This window comes from Dicentrarchus labrax, unplaced genomic scaffold, assembly GCF_905237075.1.
Source record: "Dicentrarchus labrax unplaced genomic scaffold, dlabrax2021, whole genome shotgun sequence".
In the NCBI taxonomy this organism is placed as follows: Eukaryota; Metazoa; Chordata; class Actinopteri; family Moronidae; genus Dicentrarchus; species Dicentrarchus labrax.
The window spans coordinates 19169-45263 of record NW_026136861.1 but is presented as its reverse complement, the minus strand read 5'-3'; the positions used below and the strand labels follow the sequence as shown (position 1 = coordinate 45263).

The 26095-nt window shown below is 38.6% G+C and overlaps 1 protein-coding gene, 2 long non-coding RNA genes and 1 pseudogene across 5 annotated transcripts in view; 2 read left to right on the top strand and 2 right to left on the bottom strand.

The window, feature by feature from the left end:
• LOC127360230 (immunoglobulin mu heavy chain-like) overlaps window positions 1–26095 on the top strand; it is a 34591-nt gene that overhangs the window by 2105 nt on the left and 6391 nt on the right. The window contains exons 4-9 of the mRNA XM_051394503.1: window positions 1804–1861; window positions 4293–4586; window positions 4889–5170; window positions 5326–5637; window positions 5792–6115; window positions 22058–22203. Of these exons, the coding sequence (XP_051250463.1) occupies window positions 1804–1861; window positions 4293–4586; window positions 4889–5170; window positions 5326–5637; window positions 5792–6115; window positions 22058–22203 (1416 nt within the window). The remainder of the gene's footprint in view (window positions 1–1803; window positions 1862–4292; window positions 4587–4888; window positions 5171–5325; window positions 5638–5791; window positions 6116–22057; window positions 22204–26095) is intronic.
• On the bottom strand, window positions 7634–25746 carry LOC127360232 (uncharacterized). Of its 2 annotated transcripts, XR_007883354.1 has the most exons (3): window positions 25249–25679; window positions 23274–24558; window positions 7634–7870 (listed from the first exon to the last, which is right to left on the bottom strand). It is a non-coding gene; the product is annotated as an uncharacterized LOC127360232 (long non-coding RNA). The 2 variants fall into 2 exon arrangements; XR_007883353.1 differs by lacking the exon at window positions 7634–7870 and having other exon boundaries at window positions 22538–24558; window positions 25249–25746.
• On the bottom strand, window positions 8675–16715 carry LOC127360231 (uncharacterized). Of its 2 annotated transcripts, XR_007883352.1 has the most exons (3): window positions 15208–16715; window positions 9304–9369; window positions 8675–9199 (listed from the first exon to the last, which is right to left on the bottom strand). It is a non-coding gene; the product is annotated as an uncharacterized LOC127360231 (long non-coding RNA). The 2 variants fall into 2 exon arrangements; XR_007883351.1 differs by having other exon boundaries at window positions 8675–9369.
• LOC127360215 (immunoglobulin heavy constant mu-like) lies at window positions 17142–21793 on the top strand (annotated as a pseudogene).

The following is a 26095-nucleotide window of genomic DNA, read 5'->3' as shown; positions in this document are numbered from 1 at the left end:
CTTTCACAGCACATATATTTGCATCTCAGCATGTATCCAGGCGTGAATTGGCTGACATACATACAGCAAACTCACATCTTCACAGACAGAAGCAACAAGCCTTCAGAATAGGGTCAACATAAGCATCTTGAACAGTGTGTCACTGACTGCCACTGCTTGACTAATGGGATATTATAAGAGGGTGCAAAGTCTACCAAGAACTTGTATGATGTTAGGTTGTGATTCTGGATTTTAAAATGAGGCTGCCACAGGGATTCTTTACATCTGTAGTGGGTCATCAAGGCGGCCAGGCATGTCACCGGTGAGCAGCTGGAAACCATTAAGGACATTTACCATAAACAGTAAGGTTTCAGCAGAGACTGGGCAGAGACACTGGCTGACTGCATCCAGCTTATATAGTCTTGCAACCAGACCAGGTGAGCTAAATCTTCCTGATGACCCGACTCCACCTGCCAGGCTCCTGGAGGAGTTCACTCACAGGGTCGTCACACAACAAACACCAAAGGAAAACTTATATTAGTTACAGTACATTAAAACAGCAGTAAAATATTTAGTAAAAAGGCTGAATTATGCTTATATGTCACCATTATAGAGTCTTTTCAGAGCTCCTTTTACATTAGAAAGTGAAACTATTTTACACTTTTATTCTTGGAATCAGGTATTTCTTCCTGGATCTCAGTGAACTCTATCATGTTGTTCAATCACTTCTGGTCCCTGTAAAAAAAAAAAAGAAGTAAAGATTAGGCAGATTGTTCCTGCAATCAGCATTTCAATAAACAGACGAAGAGACAATAACAAAACATTCCCTTAGTCTTTCTTAACTCACTGTAGACTGATGGCTGACAAACTGATCAAATTTAAAACAGATTTGTTTTTGATTTAAACATTCGTCATTGCTTTTGTTTTATGTTTGTTATGTATTTGTATTTATCAACATTATAACAACATTATGTCATTGATTTTATCATATATTGTTTTTGTGTCTTTGAATCTCTTTTTCCCAGTTCAAAGGCTACAAAAATATTTACATAATACTGTTGTTCTTGTTAAAAGAATAGCTTAAAAATAACAATATAGCAGATTATGATGCCACAGTTTTATTATATATATATAATTATATACATTATTATAGTCTGAAATAAATTATGGTAACCACCATTTAGTGAGTTGGTGTTTCATCGGAGAAGTGGAATAATTAATAACTTTAACAAATACATAAAAACAAAGATATACTTTTTGAACTATGAATATGATGCAAAATACAAATTTGCCAATTTATAACCTAAAACATATTTTGTTATATTAGAATTTAAGTTTTGTATTATTCTTACCCACTGCTGACAGTACAGGTCCCCAGAGTCTCCAGTGGAGCATTTGGTTTTTGTATTAGGGTTTATCACTGTGATGACTGGGGTGGTCACTGTGATCTAGATCCATACAAAAACCTAAGAGCTATAGTCTTACACACTGACATTCTTGTGATGGAAGAAAAGGACAGGACAAAATATTTCTAGTTCCAACTTGAAGTAACTACTGTGTTTATCTATTTTAATAAGCTAATTAGTCATTAAACATTAGTTAATTAGTAGTTAAAAGTCACAGTTAGCGCACAGATGTAAATGTTACCGTCAAGTAAATTTTAAATTTAATCATTGATTAAGAATCAATACAAAGCACAAGTTTACAGCAGGACACCAGGGTGTCATACTGACCAGGATTTCTGTGTATTTCAAACACTTAATGAGGTTTTAACACCTTTTGTGGTACATCAGGTTTTTGTTCAAGCAGTGAGTGGAGATGTAGCACTGTGATGATTATTTCGACTACTGGGGTCGTGGGACTCAGGTCACAGTATCTTCAGGTAAGTCACTTTTAAACATCATATTTTTATTTTACTTTTTAAAATTTGATTTTTGTGATTATTGGCAAAGAAGTTTAACTAATGGTGTTATTCAGGTTTATACTGATGTTGGACAATAACTAGAAAACAGAGCCGACAGATGTTTTTAATGCAGCTGTTTCTTAGAAAGCCTTTGAAAAAGAATTCTTTGTTATATCACTTAATGCAGGAGGGGGTTTGTTTTTATCTTACATTTTATTCAGTTGGATTGTCATTGCTTCTGATGAATGTCTGCATCCTTATATTCACATCATTTACAAATAATAATTTATAACTGTGGATATTGATTATGTACCTTATTGTACCTGCATTTTTATATAGGAAGTCAATTAAAACATAGCAAATTACATTTTATTAGTGTGTTTAAATACAGGTTCAGTATGCATTTTAATGAAACAACTGAACACTGAACAGGGACATAATTAAGTACACACTTTTATATCGTGTGTAGTTTCTTTTTAAAATACCACAGGAGAAAGTATCTTTTAAAGGACAGTATTTTCACTGTAGGTTCAATTGTTAATCATCTATTTTAGTTTTTGGAGGAATCGTTTCATACATAGTGATTTTTAATTTCTCCCAAAGACAATTTTCTTTCTTTTATTTATAATATTATTATTTAACAATCAAGTATTCCTTTATAAGTTAGGGGTGTCGTGATACACCAGTATTGATGATAACCGTCACAATTAATTAATGAAATAATGATATCACCTTAATAATATATGTATGATGAATAATCCCGCGCCTCCTAAATGACTTCTATTTCTTTCCATTCTCTCTCTCTGATTTATACTCAGTGTAACTGTTATTTTTGTTCACTTTAGTAGATTTATATCAAATTATGTCTACCTCCTCCCTACACTGGTACTTTGAGTTTAATTTATTGGCCACAAAAAGAGACAAAACACACAAAAAAAGTTAAAGATGAATTTGAGTTGTAGCTTTTTTCTCTGATTCTCTATAGATATCATGATAATATCGTTATTATGTAAATAATTTTGGCTATGACAATTGTGTAGTTAAAATCTGATATGGCAACAGCTTCAATTGTTACTGTTAAAAATATATCGGAAAGATTTTTAAGCTAAACTGTGTTTTGTTCCTTAAAAATGGTAAAGAATGATTTATGTTTCAGTTTGTAAACCGTTTAAATCCTTCTCTATAGATATCATGATAATATCGTTATTATGTAAATAATTTTGGCTATGACAATTGTGTAGTTAAAATCTGATATGGCAACAGCTTCAATAGTTACTGTTAAAAATATATCGGAAAGATTTTTAAGCAAAACTGTGTTTTGTTCCTTAAAAATGGTAAAGAATGATTTATGTTTCAGTTTGTAAACCGTTTAAATCCTCCTACAATGAGTGGTGTTTAAAATTATGATTTTTTTAATCACAGTCTTCATTATTGTTATTATTATTATTATTATTATTATTATTATTATTATTATTATTATTATGAATATATTTGTAGTATTAGAAGTCATAAATGTAAAAAAAGAATGACATTTTCAAAAATGTGTAATGAACGTTAACATTCCGACATTTAATTCAACAAATCATTTGCTTTTAAATGAGAAACTGATCATCTAATGTATGTGTGTATTTATGATGCAAAACTTAAACTAAAAATCTCCACTTTGAATGAAACTGCTCTGACTTTTGTTCAGAGCAACTCCGCGAATCGAGATAAAATCACTGTTGATTTTATTGCATACGACTTCCCACAGAGAACGTTTCTTTGGACCCATGCCAGAAAATGAAAAAAGAAAGATTATACTTCACAAAAGTGCGCAGCACTAAATATTGAACTCAGATTCACAAACTCAGATCTATTCTTGCATCTGATGTCTGGCTTGAGTGGCCCTTTTAACCCTGTAGTCACTAAACCTTGGCATCTTGCAGGGCCAGTGAGGCTTTAGGTAGCACCTGTGCAAGGAACAGCAGCATGCAACATCTGGCCGTCCTGTGGGTTACGTTGCAACCGTTGTTCTCTGTGTGAAAAGATTCTCTGTCCACCTCGAGCTCGCTCAAAATCAGGTGTTGATCAAGTAAAAACCAGAGTGATCATGCACACCTGTGACTTATATACCTGGCGTGCCAGTACTACTGGCGTGACTTAAATATTTATCCATGTCATCTGTTATATGTAATATGTAGCTGGGTGGAGAGTTAGTCTCTTCACTCCGAGAACAGCAGTTATAATGTAACCTACAGGTAAGTGTATGGAGGGAACTTGAAATTTCCATATTCAACTTATTAAAAAGTTAATGCCTTTAATGCTGTGTTTTGTTACACTATTGATTAACTCAGTTGACCTGGTTAAAAATGTTATGTTGAGCTGAATTTTGGTATATTTAATTCCACGTTTTTTTTTCCTTTCTTAGGCACTCCAATTAAACCAACTGTATTTCCTCTGATGCAATGTGGTTCGGGGAGTGGAGACACAGTCACTCTTGGCTGTCTTGCCACCGGCTTCACACCCTCCTCACTGACCTATTCATGGAGCAAAAATGGGACTCCATTGACGGACTTCATTCAGTACCCTGCAGTACAGAAAAACAACGTTTATATGGGGGTCAGTCAAATCCGAGTGAGTAGACAGGACTGGGACGCAAGGCAGCCTTTCCAATGTGTCGCGACACATGCAGCGGGAAACACACAGGCTATCGTGAAGCAACGTAAGACTTATGCTAAGTCATTTATAAATGGAGTTGATTTGAATATAGCATGTTTACACATTTTACATTTTTTAGACTAAATGTATTAAAGAAAAGTTAATGGTAATGATAACTGATGAATAATTCCATAACAATCCTGCGATTGCCAGTAAATTGAGATGGAATATAATATCAAACAGAATACCCTTAATGTTTCTCATGTTTACTCTCATCTGTCTGGTATTTTACACTATTCTCTAAAAATTCTAAAATGAATAATTACAGGCTGATGTGCTGATCTGCTCTTTCTTCCACCTGCTTAGGGGACCCAGTCCCTCCAAAGGTAACTTTGTTATCAGAGCCAAGGGGAGACTCTCAGGCCCTGCTGTGTATAATTGAGGATTTCTTTCCAAACAACTTGACAGTCAACTGGAAAAAGAATCAGGACGATGTAGCTGGCACTACCTGGGACCCTGTATTAAATGGAGATGTATATTCAGCTGTCAGTGTCCTGAAGGTCAAGAACACAGACTGGAACAGTAATGCTGTTTACAAATGTGTGGCGACGCACAGAGGACAACAATATAAAAAGATTGCCTCTAAAGGTACTTCTACAGTCATAACATAATACTGTTGTACTGTAACTCAGCTAGTAGTCATAGTTAGAGACATAAAGTAATAGAACACTGTATGAGAGTTTTTACTCTTGTATTAATCAGATGTTAAGAAATGGTTTTCTCTGTTGTTCTCTTTTCTGTAGCTACTGTCACAGTGACACTGAACCAACCAAGTGCCAAAGAAATTTTCAGTAACAACGAGGCAAAGTTGGAGTGCATCGTCACTGGACGAGACAAGTCCATTGTAAATGAAATCCAAATCACTTGGCAAATTGATGAACAAACTGTGGCAGAAAATATAGAATCACGAGTATCGTCCGATGGTGATCAGCACAGCAAAACCAGCACAATGAGTCGTAATCGCACTGAGTGGCAGGGAGTCAACAAAGTGCGCTGTTCTGCTGCTAGAGAAGACATGACTCCAGTTGTTCAAGATCTCACTGTCCACAAAGGAGGTATGTTTCTGACTGATGGAGACTTATTGGTAGAACAGTATTCTGTAAGTCTGGGGAGGTAGCCAACCTACACATACAAACATTTCACTAGCTATATACAGCAAACATAAAGCTTATATATGGACCTCCCTGGTAAACTGAGTATCTCTTTCAGATGTAAGTAAGACAAAAGTGACAGTCCACGTTCTACCAGGAGAAGTCAATAAAGAAGCTGAGGTCAGTCTGGTGTGTCTGGTCTTCAGTCCTGTGCTGCAGGATTCCTACATCGCCTGGTCAGAAAACATTGAAAAATCCCCTGGCATCTATAAGGATGGCATTAACTTTCCCCCACAGAAGACCAAGGATGGCTACTTCGTAACAAGTGTTTACACCACAACCAAGGCAGAGTGGGAGACCACTTGGAAAATGTTTGAGTGCAACGTCTGGGTTGCTGGCAGCAATGAGTCCATGAAACCACGAGCTGTGTCTAAGGCCCAGGGTAACTCCCTTGAATGTGACAAATAGATTGAGCTTTAAATGTGGTATTTTGTGCTGATGTGTTGTTCCGTCATTGTGTGTACTCTCTGCCATGGGAACCTGTGCACTCTGTGATGTCATCAGTCTTTGTGATTGTAAGAAATAATCAGAGTCAACATGTCAGTTTAGTTTTGTTTGTCATGACTGTTTGTGTTTCAATCTGTCTTTGTCACAATGTTTAACAGCTTGAGAAGTGTGCTGACTGTTTCAAATAAATGTTGCATGGGGACCCTTGTGTTACATGTTCATGAATAACTTCAGTTTTTTAAAACAAGCTGAAAACAGTATACAGTGACTCTGTATACTGTTCTCTTCCACTGTTCAACTGGAGAAATGTCCACACAAGACGTGTGATCAAAGAGGGAATAATGCTCGATTCCAGTTTATGAGAACTATTTAAAGGAGACAAACGTATATCAGTTATCTTAATAAAAACCTGTGTTTACACACACACACACACCTCTCATCTAACCACCTACACCTTCCTCTTCTTAGATTTTGATCCAGAGTCAGAACTGAGTTGTGCTCTGAGCTGCACAGATGAAGAGGATGAGTTCAGCAGTCTGTGGTCCACAGCCTCCTCCTTCATATTCCTCTTCATATCCTCTCTCTTCTATAACATGATATTCAGCCTGGTCAAGGTAAACATGCAGGCCTGTTCTGCATTTCAGTCATACTAAAACCTCTGTAGGATATAATACAGAATTTATATATTCACTGAAAATAAGTAAACAGTTTGATCAAATAAAGCTCAGTCAGGTAAACAATAAAAATCACAAACATAAAAGACAGTTTTATGCAGTAATACAAATGAATGCATCCATTTATAAAACCTGACAAAAGAGACAAAAACCAGAACAATTTAAACTGATTATTAGCAATATATCAACGGTTAATTGACACCAAATCATTAATTCTGACTGGTGTATTACTCTATGTGCCAATAACATCGTGATAAAGTAAAAATGTGACAACTGGGATATTTCAGCTTTATTGTGCTGATTTTGATAAACACAGTTTCACAGTAAAGTGACGTAAAATGCATCACTTCATTTCACTGCCTCTGTTCTGAAGTTGAGCACGGCCAACCAGCACATGTGCCCGATCAACATCTAGCAGCAGCAGAGTGAAGAGTGTCTCCAACCAGAGAAAATGTGCTGGTTTGTGTGTTTTAAATGCTCCACGGCACATACATAGATATTAACAATTAATTGAATTAAACACATTACAGATAGCATCTTTATGTAACACATCAACAATAGTGAAGCTGTCCTGCATGAGGATGAAGCTTGTCATACTAATAAGTTTGTTTTGAAGTTCTTAAGAAATGTTATTAAAATGAACCAATCATCCAGCCCAACAGTTAATATAATTGTTATCGAACATCAGTCGCCTGCAGTGAATCTGCTGGCCACAACTATCGACTGTATAGAAGAGCTTGGGGAACTCCAGATTGAAGTAGTCAAGCAAACTGTACAACTTTGACAAATTAATATAATATATTTAATTGATTTATGTTCTGTTTTTTTTTTCAGATGAAGAAATAATAAAGAAGGAGAGAGATGCACAGTGAGACAGACTGCATGACTTTGTTTGTTTTGTCTTTTTTATGTAGTTTTAAAAACGTGCAGAATCAATAATATACTGTAAATATTCCAAATCAAATGGTTCTCATGTAATGATTGACTGAGTCAGTGAAAATTGATTTCTCTGCAACCTGTAAAACTAAAAAATATAACTGTAATTCCTAATTGTTTAAATAAATGAATAAATATGTGCACTGTTGTTACATTATGTTTACAGAAGTTCTCAATTACTTTACACTTTAAGTTCCATTATCATGTGTTAGTGAAGTGTAGTATCAACTTTTAATTGATACATTAATAACAGATTTTACTGAAGTAGAAATAGATACATTCTGTCTGTGGTTATTCACATTGGTCATTTTGTTGATCCTATTTGCTTTTAATAGATATGATATTTACAATGTTTTTTTAATTTTAAATTTAAATTTTTTTTTTTTTTTTTTTTTTTTTTTATAAAATTTTTTTTTTTTTTTTTTTTTTTTTTTTTTTTTTTTTTTTTTAAAAAATATAAAAAAAAAAAAATTAAATTAAAATTATTTTTTTTTTTTTTTTTTTTTTTTTTTTTTTTTTTTTTTTTTTTTTTCTTTTTTTTTTTTTTTTTTTTTTTTTTTTTTTCCCCCCCCCCCCCCCCTCTCCCCCCCCCCCCCCCCCTTTTTTTTTTAATTTTTTTTAAAAAAATTTATTATATATAAAAATATTTTTCTTCTAATTTTTTTTTTTTTAATTTTTTTTTTTTTCTTCTTTTTTTTTTTGGGGGGTTTTTTTTTTATAAAAAAAAAAAAAAACCCTCCTTTCCACACAGAAAAAAACAACTCTCCTTTTAAAATTTTTTTAAAAAAATTTTTTTTAAAAGTGTGTTACTGACTGCCCCTGCTTGACTAATGGGATATTATATGTGGCCTGGTCAAGAATGATGAGACCGTACACAAATAAAATTATTTTTGTGGGTTCTTTTATTCCCCGACTGAGCTTAATAAAGAACAGCATTAATATTGTTTCTTGAGGATTTAGGACAGATATAACAAAACGGAATGATAACTTTTCCCTATTCCTTGTCTGGCAACAAGCATCTGCTTTAACAGTTCTCCTTAGCAGTTGATGAACAATGGTGTATGTAGACTACCCCCAGCTACAGTTACCAGGCTCAAACTCATACAGCTTCATTTACTTCATTAAACTGAACTTCAGACATTAGCTAACTCTAGACAACAGTAGTGGCACCTCTCTAAATAAAGAAAATAAAAACATTTGTTAAGCCACGTAACTCATAGTCACTTCAACATAAAATACTTCAATTGCATGAGAAATATAAAAATACATTCAATACAAAATATTCTCTCCATTTACACATTCTTACAATTCAGAAACAATTTAGTAGTACAATTAACTCACTTTCACTCCAGTGTGCAGCCTGTGTTCCAAGACACACACCTGGAATTCAACACGCATATATCTCCCCTCTAAATTAGGCAGAAAACATACAAATGGACATAGCTTATTTAATCAGTCAGCATACATTGAAATGAGATAATTCTGTTTATACATGTGCTTTATCATTACTCACGCTAACCCCGCTGTTCAGTGTTGCCCTCAGCGTGGCGGAGATACGCACACAAACTCATTTACAGATCTACAGAAATCGTCAGGAATACAAAATCATCATTAATCAGCCTTAAGTCTTCTAAATTAATCGTTATCTCATCTGCTGACCCTTATAACCATTTTCATATTTTACCGAAATTTATAGGGATATTTATCTGAAACATAAACAAAGATACACACCACGGCAGTCAGTCACCTCCTGGTACTGCCACTTCCTTGTTTCTGGTGTCTCGGCAAAACTATGCTCTCACACGCGATTTCCCTTTTCCGCTGCCCATAGCGTAACAATGCCCCCTTGAGGGAAAAAGAACGCTACTACAGTACTAATCCCACAAGCAAATTACAAAGCACTTGTTAAGGAGAAAACCCCTGTGTAACCCATGTTCACCTGGCTACATTCTCCCCTGCTGCAAGTCAACGTCCTCGGTGACTTCTTACATATCTATCACTCCCTTAAGTTTTGAACTGTAGAGAACCACACTTGTTAACACTTGGGAGAAAACATCTGGGCTAAGAGATACAGCATTACACGCTGACATGGGTAAGTGAAATGGGTTTTTGTTTATCCCTGCTGTGGCTCTCTGACTTCTGCGTGGAGGGGGAATAGGTATGTCTGTCCCGGTATTTCCCTCCTTGCTCCTCCTTGGAGCAGGCACAGGCCTCAGCTCCAGTTCAACAGCTGGCAGGTCAACACTCTCTGATGTTGGATGTGGACCCAGTACTGGCTCTTCCTCCAGGTCATCATCGTCACTTACATCCTGTCCGAGTATTTCCTCACTTTCTTCCACATCCTTAGCTGCAGCACCCAGATGGGCCCCTGACTTGTCAGTCATCAGATCCAAACCCTCAGGTTCCATACTTATCTCAGGTTCAGTCGTTGGACACCTGACTTCTTCCACCAACACAAACTCTGGATCTGTGAACTCATTCTCTGATTCCAGATTCAAGGCAGGCTCATCTGTGGGAGAGGCTGTATGGTGACGTCGCCTCAGCACTGGTACTGATCCCACACATGGCCGCAGGTTCGACCGATGCACCCTCTTTACCGGCCCTCCCTCCAGTGGCACCACTGCATACGTAGTCCCCTGCACTTCTACAACTTGGTATACAGTAGCCGCCCAGGCGTCTTGGATCTTATTCCTTCCTGGTGGTCGATGGCGGAGGTACACCAATTGACCCACGTCCACAGGTGGACAGTAAACCCTCTCCTGTTGCTGGGCTACTCTTTCTGCAGCCTTCCGCTCAGCACACTCCCTTGCTCTTGCATGAGCATCCTGGAGACGCTCCTTGTGTACAGCCAACCAGTCAGGCATGTCATCTTTCACTTTCTCCTGACCTAGCAGTGCGTCAATAGGGAGGTGGGGGTGAACACCAAAGAGCAAGTAGTAGGGTGAATAGCCTGTAGTTGAGTGTGGCGTGGCATTATACGCATAAACAAGCTCTGACAGGTGTTCAGGCCAACGACGTTTCTTTTCAGGGGGCAGTGCACGCAAGAGGTCGTGTAGAGTTCTATTGAACCTCTCGCACTGTGGGTTTCCCTGGGGATGATGGGGCGTTGTGCGGGTTTTCTTCACTCCATACAACTTGCACAACTCTGCGATTACTGCACTTTCAAAGTTTCTGCCCTGATCCGAATGCAGGCGTTCAGGCACCCCATATTTCAAGAACCACTCTTTTAGAATGACTTTAGCAGTAGTGTCTGCTTTTTGATCTCGTGTGGCAAAAGCTTGACTGAACTTTGTGAATACATCTGTCATTACAAGTACATTCTCCCTGCCATCTGTGGCACGTTCAAGCGTTGTGTAGTCCACAGCAACTACCTCAAGTGGGCGAGTAGCCAGGAATGGCTTTAGGGGCGCTTGAATCCTGGGCTGTGGCATTTTTGTCAGCACACACCTCTGACAGCTCTTCACCCACTGCTCGACATCTTCATGCATACCCCCCCCAAAAGCATCTCTGTCTCACTAGACCCAGGGTCCGCTCTATACCCTGATGCCCCATCTGGTCATGCACACTTTTGAGCACTTGTTCTTTGAGGCAGGCTGGCAACAACAGTTGGTGACACCTTCCGAGGTGAACATCCTCCATCACCCGGTACAAGAGTCCATCCCTTTCTCTAATCCGAGGCCACTGCCTCAACAAGGAGCGCACTGGTTTAGGAAAATCTGCTTTCTCCTGGTAGGTAGGTTTCTTTTGCTGGCTCCAAAATTCTCGTAACACTCTAATTGTTGGGTCAGCTGCTTGAAAGCTCTGTAGTTCTGCTTTCGAATATCCAGGCAAAGTGGGTGTGTTATCCTGAACTGCCTCACTTATCACTGTCTCACCTGCCTCAGATGCACATAGCTGCCCGATCTTACAGTGCTCTACCCCAGCAGTTACTAAATCCAGGCCTAGCTCTGTGCCTGTCCTAAGGGCATTACATATCGCTACGCACCCATCGTACTCTGCATCCTCACTGACAGGTTCAGGTCCATCAACTACTGGTTGCCGGGACAGAGCATCAGCTGCAGTATTACATCGGCCAGGACGATACTTCACATCGAAATCAAACACAGCTAGCTGAGCGACCCATCGCTGCTGAACGGCTCCTAAATTGGCAGTGGAGAGGTGGCAAAGGGGGTTGTTATCTGTGATGACAGTAAACTTAGAGCCCAGGAGGTAGCTCCTAAATTTTTCTGTGACAGCCCACTTTAGTGCAAGGAGTTCCAGCTTCATGCTGCTGTAGTTTTGGTCATTTTTTTCAGCCCCTCTAAGCCTCCGACTGGCATAGGCTATAACTTTCTTCCTACCCCCCTGCTCTTGGTAGAGAACAGCACCCAAACCTAAGCTACTAGCATCTGTCTCTAGTAAGAAAGGGCGGGTAAAGTCTGCGTAGCCTAGTGTGGGGGCGCTAGTTAGCTTTTCTTTAAGCAGCTCAAAGGCTAGTTGACTCTGTGGGGTCCAGGCTGACCTGAACTTCTGATTAACCTTAGCCTGGTTACACTCTTTCATACAGGTATTTACCACATCATGAAGAGGCCCTGCAATTTGGGAAAAACCCTCAATAAACCTCCTATAGTAACTGCAAAAACCCAAAAACGACCTAAGCTCTTTTACAGTACTAGGGATGGGCCACAACTTCACTGCACATATTTTATCAGGATCTGTGCCTATGCCCTGGGATGAGACTTGGTGACCAAGAAACCTGACCTCCGACTGAAGAAAGTGACACTTCTCCACTTTTACTTTTAGCCCCGTATCCCTCAGTCTCTTAAGGACAGTCTCTAGTCTCACTAGGTGATCCTGGAATGTTGGTGAAAACACAAGCAAGTCATCCAAATAGACTAACACTATCTGGAAAACTAGATCACTCATTGTAGCTTGCATTAGGCGTTGGAATGTAGCGGGCGCGTTACACAACCCGAAAGGCATCCTCAGATACTCATAGAGGCCAAATGGCGTAGTGAACGCTGTTTTGTTCCTGTCCTTCTCATGTACCGCAACCTGGTGGTATCCGCTTGCAAGATCGATCGTTGAGAAGAATTTGGCCCCACTCAAAGCATCCAGACTTTCATCAATGCGCGGGAGTGGAAACGCATCGCGTCTGGTCTTTGCATTCAGCCGTCTGTAGTCTACGCATAGTCTCAGAGTCCCATCAGACTTGCGCACCAAAACAATAGGTGAAGCGTAGGAGCTTGAGCTCTCTTGAATCACTCCCTTTCTCAACAGTTCAGAAATGTGCTCCCTGACCTCTTGGTATTGATTAGGGGGTATGCGCCGGTAGGGTTGGGAGACAGGTGATTCATCCACCACAGGGATTTCATGTTTCACCTGATCAGTATATCCTAGGTCCTCGTCCTGAGCTGCAAACACATCTGCATATCTCATCAAGAGCACTCCTAGCTCTGCCTGTTGCTCTGGTGTCCCCCCCTAGGTGTAGTCGGCCCAGTAAGCTCTGCATGTCACTGTCACATTCTTTATTGTCCTTTCGGGTGACTGTCACCTCCTCATGGCTAGAGGAAATACGTTGAAACTTCACCTCATAGGGGTCACCCTCAATACACTGACACTGGCTAAGAATACCTAGTCTAGTCTTAGGGGACAACCAGACATCTTCCTGGGAGAGGTTAATGACTTGGACTGGGAACACATGACTGTTGGATGAGACCACAGTAGGGACAACTATCAACCCGCCAGGCAGGGAGTGTTCCCCGGCTCAAGAAGTATGCTGGAGTCACCATCAGACGGTCTCCTAAATCCCCTTGCATGGACTGTGGCAACAGATGAGGCTGGTATATGCACTTTATGTTTGCCTGCTACACGAGCAGTGGACGCCTTTTCAATAAGCTCTGCCTCTTGTACTCGCTGGAAGGCCTCTCTCCAAACAGAATTTAACCCTGCACCTAGAGTTGTGTCAAACTCTGAGAGTACTAGCTGTCTGCACCGCTTGGCAATGTTCATTCCAATAATGCCAGGTGGAGATGAATCTGGTTCTTTGGTCCCATCATCTTTGATTATTAGGAAACCACACTCTGGGATGGTGAGCCCCATTACTTGCATGTCCAGCTCAACATAGCCTAAGTAGGGTAGTGGCAACTTGTTGGCTGCTGTTATTTTAAGCCACTTAGCTGTAAAGTGCATATCTTCATCTTCTCCATGAAGATGGTCTCTGAAGAAGCTTTCTGTCAAGGTGCTTACATTACTCCCTGTGTCCAACAAACACCTAAGGTGGACACCACCTATCTGGACATCTACTTCGGGGCACTGGCCCACAGCCCTTTCCAGAAAGTGTTCTTTGGTTAGAGTGTTCTTTGAGCCTTCTGACTTGCCTCGCATTGCCCGGCTCATAGCAATGGAGGGCCCCTGTTTCCCTGCACCGCAGGACTAGGCATAACGGGAGACTGACTTCCTGGTTTGCGCGATGCAGTGCACTGTCTTGCCATATGCCCCACCCCTTCACACCGGAGACAGATTGGCTGACCGTCATTAGTGTACTTGGGCTGGATTTTAGGTCGACCACCCCTACTACCACCTTCTGAACTGGCATTCTGTATAGTGAGTTCTTTGACAGCATTGGTCAGTTCACCAATAGCTTTTCCCTGTTGCGCAATTATCTTTACCACTTCTTGCAAAGTCACAGTCAAGTCAGCCTGTGTGCTACTGGTCAAGTTAGTCTGTTCTGAGATCTCGTCTGTGCTGCCACCCACTAGGTTTCGGTTCCTTGCCACATTAGTGTTCCGTGGACGGTCTTCGAGAGTCCACATCATGGCCTCTTCCCGTACATCAAACAGATTAGAGTCGGGCTTCTCTCTGATAAGCCTACGCAACTCGCGGCGAAGAGTGGAGTCGCGTATCCCTTCGATGAACTGATCTCTAAGTGCTAGCTGTGCATCAGCTACTGCATTAGGAGACTGTTGGAGAGCAGAATTGAGCAGCTGTGAGAGAGCATGTGAATAATCGCGCAAGTCCTCCCCATCTACTTGTCTACGAGCATAGAAAGCATGTAACAGTTGTGGAGTAGTGCGCTTCTCTCTAAAGGCTCCTCTCAAGTATGAGAACAGATCACTGGGTTGCTTAGCCTGTCCTCCCATACGTAGTTTCACCTCCTCTAAGGCTGAGCCTTTTAGCAATGAGAGAATAAAGTCTACTTGTTCTTCTCCACGCAGACTCCTTGCTCTCATCACCCGCTCCACCTCCTCTATAAACTCGTCTACAGTGTGAGCATCTATCCCTGGTTCACCACTAAAAGGTACAATCTGTTTTTCTCTGGGAATGTAAACGATAGACCTTGTTTGAACATCACCCAAATTAGTAATACTTGACATTACTGCATCATGTTTTCTACTCAGTTCCAAAATCTGTGACTGCAGCTGTGCCAAAGGATTACCTCCATCAGCATGTAAAGAAGCAGCTGGGTTATCTTCATCCCGGCTGGTTCCCGGCCTAGGAGCAGCTGCCCCCTCGTCTTCATCCGACATTCTGAAGTGTCTCTTACTCTGTCTTTATTGCTGCAAAATAACAGTCACAACCGGTTCAATGTCCTCTGTCCTGCACTGTCACAGAATGTGACGTTGGGCAGTCCCCTCCTCCGGCAGCCTGCAGACACCTCTCGTCTTCGCCCACCAGCCACGGGTTACAGACCGCCTCTCCAGGAACACCACCCGGCCGACGTCACACCCTCTGGTACCAGATCTGGACTGTTGGTCACCACTACTGTTGTCTAGATGCTCACTGTCCTTATCCAAACTAAAACCTCAAAATCTAACAGGGGATCCCACTTCTGACACCAAAATGTGTGGCCTGGTCAAGAATGATGAGACCGTACACAAATAAAATTATTTTTGTGGGTTCTTTTATTCCCCGACTGAGCTTAATAAAGAACAGCATTAATATTGTTTCTTGAGGATTTAGGACAGATATAACAAAACGGAATGATAACTTTTCCCTATTCCTTGTCTGGCAACAAGCATCTGCTTTAACAGTTCTCCTTAGCAGTTGATGAACAATGGTGTATGTAGACTACCCCCAGCTACAGTTACCAGGCTCAAACTCATACAGCTTCATTTACTTCATTAAACTGAACTTCAGACATTAGCTAACTCTAGACAACAGTAGTGGCACCTCTCTAAATAAAGAAAATAAAAACATTTGTTAAGCCACGTAACTCATAGTCACTTCAACATAAAATACTTCAATTGCATGAGAAATATAAAAATACATTCAATACAAAATATTCTCTCCATTTACACATTCTTACAATTCAGAAACAATTTAGTAGTACAATTAACTCACTTTCACTCCAGTGTGCAGCCTGTGTTCCAAGACACACACCTGGAATTCAACACGCATATATCTCCCCTCTAAATTAGGCAGAAAACATACAAATGGACATAGCTTATTTAATCAGTCAGCATACATTGAAATGAGATAATTCTGTTTATACATGTGCTTTATCATTACTCACGCTAACCCCGCTGTTCAGTGTTGCCCTCAGCGTGGCGGAGATACGCACACAAACTCATTTACAGATCTACAGAAATCGTCAGGAATACAAAATCATCATTAATCAGCCTTAAGTCTTCTAAATTAATCGTTATCTCATCTGCTGACCCTTATAACCATTTTCATATTTTACCGAAATTTATAGGGATATTTATCTGAAACATAAACAAAGATACACACCACGGCAGTCAGTCACCTCCTGGTACTGCCACTTCCTTGTTTCTGGTGTCTCGGCAAAACTATGCTCTCACACGCGATTTCCCTTTTCCGCTGCCCATAGCGTAACAATGCCCCCTTGAGGGAAAAAGAACGCTACTACAGTACTAATCCCACAAGCAAATTACAAAGCACTTGTTAAGGAGAAAACCCCTGTGTAACCCATGTTCACCTGGCTACATTTTTTTTTTTTTTTTTTTTTTTTCCAAGTTTAAAAGCTACAAAATGTCTCAAATATGTTCCAAAATATTTCTTGTTTAAAGAATAGCTTAAAAATAACAATATAACAGATTATGATGCCACAGTTTTATTATATGTATCTATTTATATATATAATAATAGTCTTGAATAAAATATGGTAACCACCATTTAGTTGCTTAGTGTTTCATTGGAGAAGTGATATATTAATAGTTTTTAAAAAAATACTTAAAAACAAAGATACACTTATTGAACTATGAGTATGATGCAAAATGCAAATTTGCCAATTTATGACATAAAACATATTTTGTTATATTAGAATTTGAGTTTTGTATTATTCTTACCCACTGCTGACAGTACAGGTCCCCAGAGTCTCCAGTGGAGCATTTGGTTTTTGTATTAGGGTTTATCACTGTGATGGCTGGGAGTCACTGTGATCTAGATCCATACAAAAACCTAAGAGCTATAGTCTTACACTCTGACATTCTTGTGATGGAAGAAAAGGACAGGACAAAATATTTCTAGTTCCAACTTGAGGTAACTACTGTGTTTATCTATTTTAATGAGCAAGTTAGTAATTAAACATTAGTTAATAAGTAGTTAAAAGTCACAGTTTGCACAAGATGTAAATGTTACCATCAAGTAAATTTTAAATTGAATTATTAATTAAGAATCAATACAAAGCATATCACAAAGCAGGACACCAGGGTGTCATACTGACCAGGATTTCTGTTTATTTCAAACACTTAATGAGTTTTTAACACCTTTTTCTGGTACATCAGGTTTTTGTTCAAGCAGTGAGTGGAGATGTAGCACTGTGATGCTTTCGACTACTGGGGTCGTGGGACTCAGGTCACAGTATCTTCAGGTAAGTCACTGTTAAACATCATATTTTTATTTTACTTTTTAAAATGTGATTATTCTGATTATTGGCAAAGAAGTTTAACTAATGGTGTTATTCAGGTTTATACTGATGTTGGACAATAACTAGAAAACAGAGCCGACAGATGTTTTTAATGCAGCTGTTTCTTAGAAAGCCTTTGAAAAAATAATTCTTTGTTATTATCACTTAATGCAGGAGGGTTTATTTTTTTTATCTTACATTTTATTCAGTTGGATATTAATTGCACCTGATGAATGTCTGCATCCTTATATTCACATAATTTAAAAATAATAATTTATAACTGTGGATATTAATCTATACCTTATTGTACCTGCATTTTTATATGGGAAGTCAATTAAAACATAGCAAATTACATTTTATTAGTGTGTTTAAATACAGGTTCAGTATGCATTTTAATTAAACAACTGAACACTGAACAGGGACATAATTAAGTACACACTTTTTATATCGTGTGTAGTTTCTTTTTAAAATACCACAGGAGAAAGTGTCTGTTAAAGGACAGTATTTTCACTGTAGGTTCAATTGTTAATCATCTATTTTAGTTTTTGGAGGAATCGTTTCATATATAGTGGTTTTTAATTCTTCCCAAAGACAATTTTCTTTCTTTTATTTATAATATTATTATTTAACAATGAATTATTCCTTTATAAGTTAGGGATGTTGTGATACACCAGTATTGATGATAACCATCACAATTAATTAATGAAATAATGATATCACCTTAATAATATATGTATGATGAATAATCCAGCACCTCCTAAATGTCTTATATTGCTTTCCATTCTCTCTTTCCGATTTATACTCAGTGTAACTGTTCTTTTTATTCACTTTAGTAGATTTATATCAGATTATGTCTACCTCCTCCCTACACTGGTACTTTGAGTTTAATTTATTGGCCACAAAAAGAGACAAAACACACAAAAAAAAGTTAAAGATGAATTTGAGTTGTAGCTTTTTTTCTCTGATTCTCTATAGATATCATGATAATATCATTATTATGTAAATAATTTTGGCTATGACAATTGTGTAGTGAAAATCTGATATGGCGACAGCTTCAATAGTTACTGTTAAAAATATATCGGAAATATTTTTAAGCTAAATTGTGTTTTGTTCCTTAAAAATGGTAAAGAATGATTTATGTTTCAATTGGTAAACCATTTAAATCCTCCTACAATGAGGGGTGTTTTTGATGTTTGCAATTATGATTTTTTTAGTCACAGTCTTCATTATTATTATTATTATTATTATTATTATTATGAATATATTTGTAATATTAGAAGTGATAAATGTAAAAAAAGAATGACATTTTCAACAATGTGTAATGAACGTTAACATTCTGACATTTAATTCAACAAATCATTTGCTTTTAAATGAGAAACTGAACATCTAATGTATGTGTGTATTTATGATGCAAAACTTAAACTAAAAATCTTCACTTTGAACGAAACTGCTCTGACTTTTGTTCAGTGCAACTCCGCGAATCGAGATGAAATCACTGTTGATTTTATTGCACAAGACTTCCCACAGAGAACTTTTCTTTGGACCAATGCCAGAAAATGAAAAAGAAAAAGATTATATTCTACAAAAGTGCGCAGCACTAAATATTGAACTCAGATTCACAAACTTAGATCCATCCTTGCATCTGGTGTCTGGCTTGAGTGGCCCTTTTAACCCTGTTGTCACTAAGCCTTGGCATCTTGCAGGGCCAGTGATGCTTTAGGTAGCACCTGTGCAAAGAACAGTAGCATGCAACATCTGGCCGTCCTGTGGGTTACGTTGCAACCGTTGTTCTCTGTGTGAAAAGAGTGTCCCTCCACCTCAAGCTTGCTCAAAATCAGATGTGGATCAAGTAAAAACCAGAGTGATCATGCACACCTGTGACTTATATACCTGCACGTGCCAGTACTACTGGTGTGACTTAAATAATTATCCATGTCATCTGTTATATGTAGTATGTAGCTGGGTGGAGAGATAGTCTCTTCACTCAGAGAACAGCAGTTACAATGTAACCTACAGGTCAGTGTATGGAGTTATGGAGTATGTGTTTTGTTACATTATTGATTAACTCAGTTGACCTGGTTAAAATTTTTATATTGAGTTTAATTTTGGTGTATTTAATTACCATTTTTTTTTCCCTTTCTTAGGCACTTCAACTCGACCAACTGTGTTTCCTCTGATGCAATGTGGTTCGGGAGCGGAGACAAGGTCACTCTTGGCTGTCTTGCCACCGGCTTCACACCCTCCTCACTGACCTATTCATGGAGCAAAAATGGGAGTCTGTTGACGGACTTCATTCAGTACCCTGCAGTACAGAAAAACAACGTTTATATGGGGGTCAGTCAAATCCGAGTGAGTAGACAGGACTGGGACGCAAGGCAGCCTTTCCAATGTGTCGCGACACATGCAGCAGGAAACGCACAGGCTGATATCGTGAAGCCACGTAAGACTTATGATCAGTCATTTATAAATGGAGTTGATTTAAATATAGCATGTTTACACTTAATTTTTTTTAAACTAAATGTATTAAAGAAAAGTTAATGGTAATGATAACTGATGAATAATTACATAATAAGCCTGCAATTGCCAGTAAATTCTAATCTCTAAAAATTCTAGAATTAATAATTACAGACTGATGTGCTGATCTGCTCTTTCTTCCACCTGCTTAGGGGACCCTCCAAAGGTAACTTTGGTATCAGTGCCAAGAGGAGACTCTCAGGCCCTGATGTGTACAGTTGAAGATTTTCTTCCAAAAGACTTGACAATCAATTGGAAAAAGAATCAGAACGATGTAGCTGGCACTAACTGGGACCCTGTATTAACTGGAGATCTATATTCAGCTGTCAGTGTCCTGAAGGTCAAGAACACAGACTGGAACAGTAATGCTGTTTACACGTGTGTGGCGACGCACAGAGGAAAACAATATAAAAAGATTGCCTCTAAAGGTACTTCTACAGTCATAACATAATACTGTTGTACTGTAACTCAGCTAGTAGTCATAGTTAGAGACATAAAGTAATAGAACACTGTATGAGAGTTTTTACTCTTGTATTAATCAGATGTTAAGAAATGGTTTTCTCTGTTGTTCTCTTTTCTGTAGCTCCTGTCACAGTGACACTGAACCAACCAAGTGCCAAAGAAATTTTCAGTAACAACGAGGCAAAGTTGGAATGCATCGTCACTGGACAAGACGAGTCCATTGTAAATGAAATCCAAATCACTTGGCAAATTGATGGACAAACTGTGGCAGAAAATATAGAATCACGAGTATCGTCCGATGGTGATCAGCACAGCAAAACCAGCACAATGAGTCGTAATCGCACTGAGTGGCAGGGAGTCAACAAAGTGCGCTGTTCTGCTGCTAGAGAAGACATGACTACAGTTGTTCAAGATCTCACTGTCCACAAAGGAGGTATGTTTCTGACTGATGGAGACTTATTGGCAGAACAGTATTCTGTAAGTCTGGGGAGGTAGCCAACCTACACATACAAACATTTCATTAGCTATATACAGCAAACATAAAGCTTATATATGGACTGGTAAACTGAGTATCTCTTTCAGATGTAAGTAAGACAAAAGTGACAGTCCACGTTCTACCAGAAGAAGTCAATAAAGAAGCTGAGGTCACTCTGGTGTGTCTGGTCTTCAGTCCTGTGCTGCAGGATTCCTACATCGCCTGGTCAGAAAACATTGAAAAATCCCCTGGCATCTATAAGGATGGCATTAACTTTCCCCCACAGAAGACCAAGGATGGCTACTTCGTAACAAGTGTTTACACCACAACCAAGGCAGAGTGGGAGACCCCCTGGGAACGTGTTTAATTGCCACGTCTGGGTTGCTGGCAGCAATTCGTCCATGAAATCACGAGCTGTGTCTAAGGCCCAGGGTAACTCCCTTGAATGTGACAAATAGTACATTGAGCTTTAAATGTGGTATTTTGTGCTGATGTGTTGTTCCGTCATTGTGTGTACTCTCTGCCATGGGAACCTGTGCACTCTGTGATGTCATCAGTCTTTGTGATTGTAAGAAATAATCAGAGTCAACATGTCAGTTTAGTTTTGTTTGTCATGACTGTTTGTGTTTCAATCTGTCTTTGTCACAATGTTTAACAGCTTGAGAAGTGTGCTGACTGTTTCAAATAAATGTTGCATGGGGACCCTTGTGTTACATGTTCATGAATTACTTCAGTATTTTAAAACAAGCTGAAAACAGTATACAGTGACTCTGTATACTGTTCTCTTCCACTGTTCAACTGGAGAAATGTCCACACAAGACGTGTGATCAAAAAGCGAATAATGCGCGATTCCAGTTTATGAGCACTATTTAAAGGAGACAAACGTCTATCAGTTATCTTAATAAAAACCTGTGTTTACACACACACACACCTCTCATCTAACCACCTATACCTTCCTCTTCTTAGATTTTGATCCAGAGTCAGAACTGAGTTGTGCTCTGAGCTGCACAGATGAAGAGGATGAGTTCAGCAGTCTGTGGTCCACAGCCTCCTCCTTCATATTCCTCTTCATATCCTCTCTCTTCTATAACATGATATTCAGCCTGGTCAAGGTAAACATGCAGGCCTGTTCTGCATTTCAGTCATACTAAAACCTCTGTAGGATATAATACAGAATTTATATATTCACTGAAAATAAGTAAACAGTTTGATCAAATAAAGCTCAGTCAGGCAAACAATAAAAATCACAAACATAAAAGACAGTTTTATGCAGTAATACAAATGAATGCATCCATTTATAAAACCTGACAAAAGAGACAAAAACCAGAACAATTTAAACTGATTATTAGCAATATATCAACGGTTAATTGACACCAAATCATTTTTTCTGACTGGTGTATTACTCTATGTGCCAATAACATCGTGATAAAGTAAAAATGTGACAACTGGGATATTTCAGCTTTATTGTGCTGATTTTGATAAACACAGTTTGACAGTAAAGTGACGTAAAATGCATCACTTCATTTCACTGCCTCTGTTCTGAAGTTGAGCACGGCCAACCAGCACATGTGCCCGATCAACATCTAGCAGCAGCAGAGTGAAGAGTGTCTCCAACCAGAGAAAATGTGCTGGTTTGTGTGTTTTAAATGCTCCACGGCACATACATAGATATTAACAATTAATTGAATTAAACACATTACAGATAGCATCTTTATTTAACACATCAACAATAGTGAAGCTGTCCTGCATGAGGATGAAGCTTGTCATACTAATAAGTTTGTTTTTAAGTTCTTAAGAAATGTTATTAAAATGAACCAATCATCCAGCCCAACAGTTAATATAATTGTTATAGAACATCAGTCGCCTGCAGTGAATCTGCTGGCCACAACTATCGACTGTATAGAAGAGCTGGGGGAACTCCAGATTGAAGTGGTCAAGCAAACTGTACAACTTTGACAAATTAATATATTTAATTGATTTATGTTCTGGTTTTTTTTTCAGATGAAGAAATAATAAAGAAGGAGAGAGATGCACAGTGAGACAGACTGCATGACTTTGTTTGTTTTGTCTTTTTATGTAGTTTTAAAAACGTGCAGAATCAATAATATACTGTAAATATTCCAAATCAAATGGTTCTCATGTAATGATTGACTGAGTCAGTGAAAATGGATTTCTCTGCCACCTGTAAAACTCAAAAATATAACTGTAATTCCTAATTGTTTAAATAAATGAATAAATATGTGCACTGTTGTTACATTATGTTTACAGAAGTTCTCAATTACTTTACACTTTAAGTTCCATTATCATGTGTTAGTGAAGTGTAGTATCAACTTTTAATTGATACATTCATAACAGATTTTACTGAAGTAGAAATAGATACATTCTGTCTGTGGTTATTCACATTGGTCATTTTGTTGATCCTATTTGCTTTTAATAGATATGATATTTACAATGTTTGTACAGCCTTTAAAAGTGAATATGAATATGAGTGATAGTGGACTTGTGACAAACATAAAGGGCTTTTGAGGATTTTGTTGTCGTTTGAGTCACAACTCTAGAACATCTAAAATAACACAACATCAAGTCAACATACCGTGAACTTCTGCTATCAGTTAAGCTCTGAAGGTTTTTCAATTTCCTGGCCTTTCTAAACATATCCTCTTTAGAGAGTCACTTCCCTCCTCTCTCTGCACCTCTCGGACCACACCTGTGGCAGTGAAACTTTGTAGAAACCATCAGATGAGCTACAAATAAACTTCCTCAAAGACTCATCTTTCACAGCATATATATTTGCATCTCAGCATGTATCCAGGCGTGAATTGGCTGACATACATACAGCAAACTCACATCTTCACAGACAGAAGCAACACTCAAGCCTTCAGAATAGTGTCAACATAAGCATTTTGAACAGTGTGTCACTGACTGCCACTGCTTGACTAATGGGATATTATAAGAGGGTGCAAAGTCTACCAAGAACTTGTATGATGTTAGGTTGTGATTCTGGATTTTAAAATGAGGCTGCCACAGGGATTCTTTACATCTGTAGTGGGTCATCAAGGCGGCCAGGCATGTCACCGGTGAGCAGCTGGAAAGCATTAAGGACATTTACCATAAACAGTAAGGTTTCAGCAGAGACTGGGCAGAGACACTGGCTGACTGCATCCAGCTTATATAGTCTTGCAACCAGACCAGGTGAGCTAAATCTTCCTGATGACCCGACTCCACCTGCCAGGCTCCTGGAGGAGTTCACTCACAGGGTCGTCACACAACAAACACCAAAGGAAAACTTATATAAGATACAGTATAGTAAAAAGGCTTAATTATGCTTATATGTCACCTTTATAGAGTCTTTCCAGAGCTCCTTTTACATTAGAAAGTGAAACTGTTTTACACTTTTATTCTTGGAATCAGGTATTTCTTCCTGGATCTCAGTGAACTCTATCATGCTGTTCAATCACTTCTGGTCCCTGTAAAAAAAGTAAAGATTAGGAAGATTGTTCCTGTAATCAGCATTTCAAAAAGAGAGACAACAACAAAACATTTATTTAGTCTTTCTTGACTCACTGTAGACTGCAGACTGATGGCTGACCAACTGACCAAATTTAAAACAGTTTTGTTTTTGATTTAAACATTCGTCATTGCTTTTATATTTTATGTTTGTTATGTATTTGTATTTATCGACATTATAACAACATTATGTCATTGATTTTATCATATATTGTTTTTGTGTCTTTGAATCTCTTTTTCCCAGTTCAAAGGCCACAAAAATATTTACATAATACTGTTGTTCTTGTTAAAAGAATAGCTTAATTCTTAATTCACCCGTGGAAACATTAATATTTATTGAAAGTGGGTTATATATGTAGTCGAAATGTAACATACATTTTGAATTTGGTGCCTATTTGACCGAGAAAAGACAGAAAGTGACTTTAGGGCGCATTTGTATTAAAGACAACAACTCCCACAATGTACAGCTCTGCAAGCCGCTCCCACTAACACTATCAAGGACTACAACAACGTAAATGTAAACCATTTATTTACAGAAATATATCAACAACCACAAAAATAAATATGTCAACAATGACAGTTATAGTTCCTCCTGAGCGTCCTCAACTTCTTGGTGTCCGCAGTACTGGCCATCTGGAAGAAACACTCACTTTACAGTCAGACGTCCGTGTGTCCGTAGGCGCACAGCGAGAGCACAGGCACCAGCAGTCCGCCCCAGCTCGAGCCAGTCCGGGCTCCTCGTCCGCGACAGGCAGGTCCTCTGCCTCGGCTGCAGCATCCTCAGCCGCCTGCTGTTCAGCCTCAGCTGCTCTTCGCTATATTGCGGCTCATAAAGGTAGCCACGAACATCTGATTCAACCATCATACTTTCGAAATTTCTTCCATATTACATTGATTAGCATAACGTCTGGCTCGACAGTGCCTCCGCTTAGCTTCCAAACAAGATGGCGGTTATATTTTTTTGTTTCTGCAAGTGAAGTCCCACCCACTGATCTGTAATAGGTCTGTAGCGTGAGTGAAAAAAAAATGAGGAAGTAGTGTTTGTAGTCTCACCCCCTCTACAGGGATATGAGACTTCCTGCTTCCAGTGACGCAAAATGACGATTTTTACATCACTGAAAGCAGGAAGTGCAACATTAAAATCTGTATTTCTCCCCTCTCAGGGGAAGTGAGGCGATGATGCACGACCATTCAAAAATATGACTGGGGTTCTAATGATACAAAGCCTAATGCAAATGGGTGAAGTGTCCCTTTAAAAATAAAATATAGCAGATTATGATGCCACAGTTTTATTATATATATAATTATATACATTATTATAGTCTGAAATAAATTATGGTAACCACCATTTAGTGGGTTGGTGTTTCATCGGAGAAGTGGAATAATTAATAACTTTAAAAAATACTATAACAAAGATACACTTATTGAACTATGAGTATGATGCAAAATGCAAATTCTCCAATTTATAACATAAAACATATTTTGTTATATTATAAT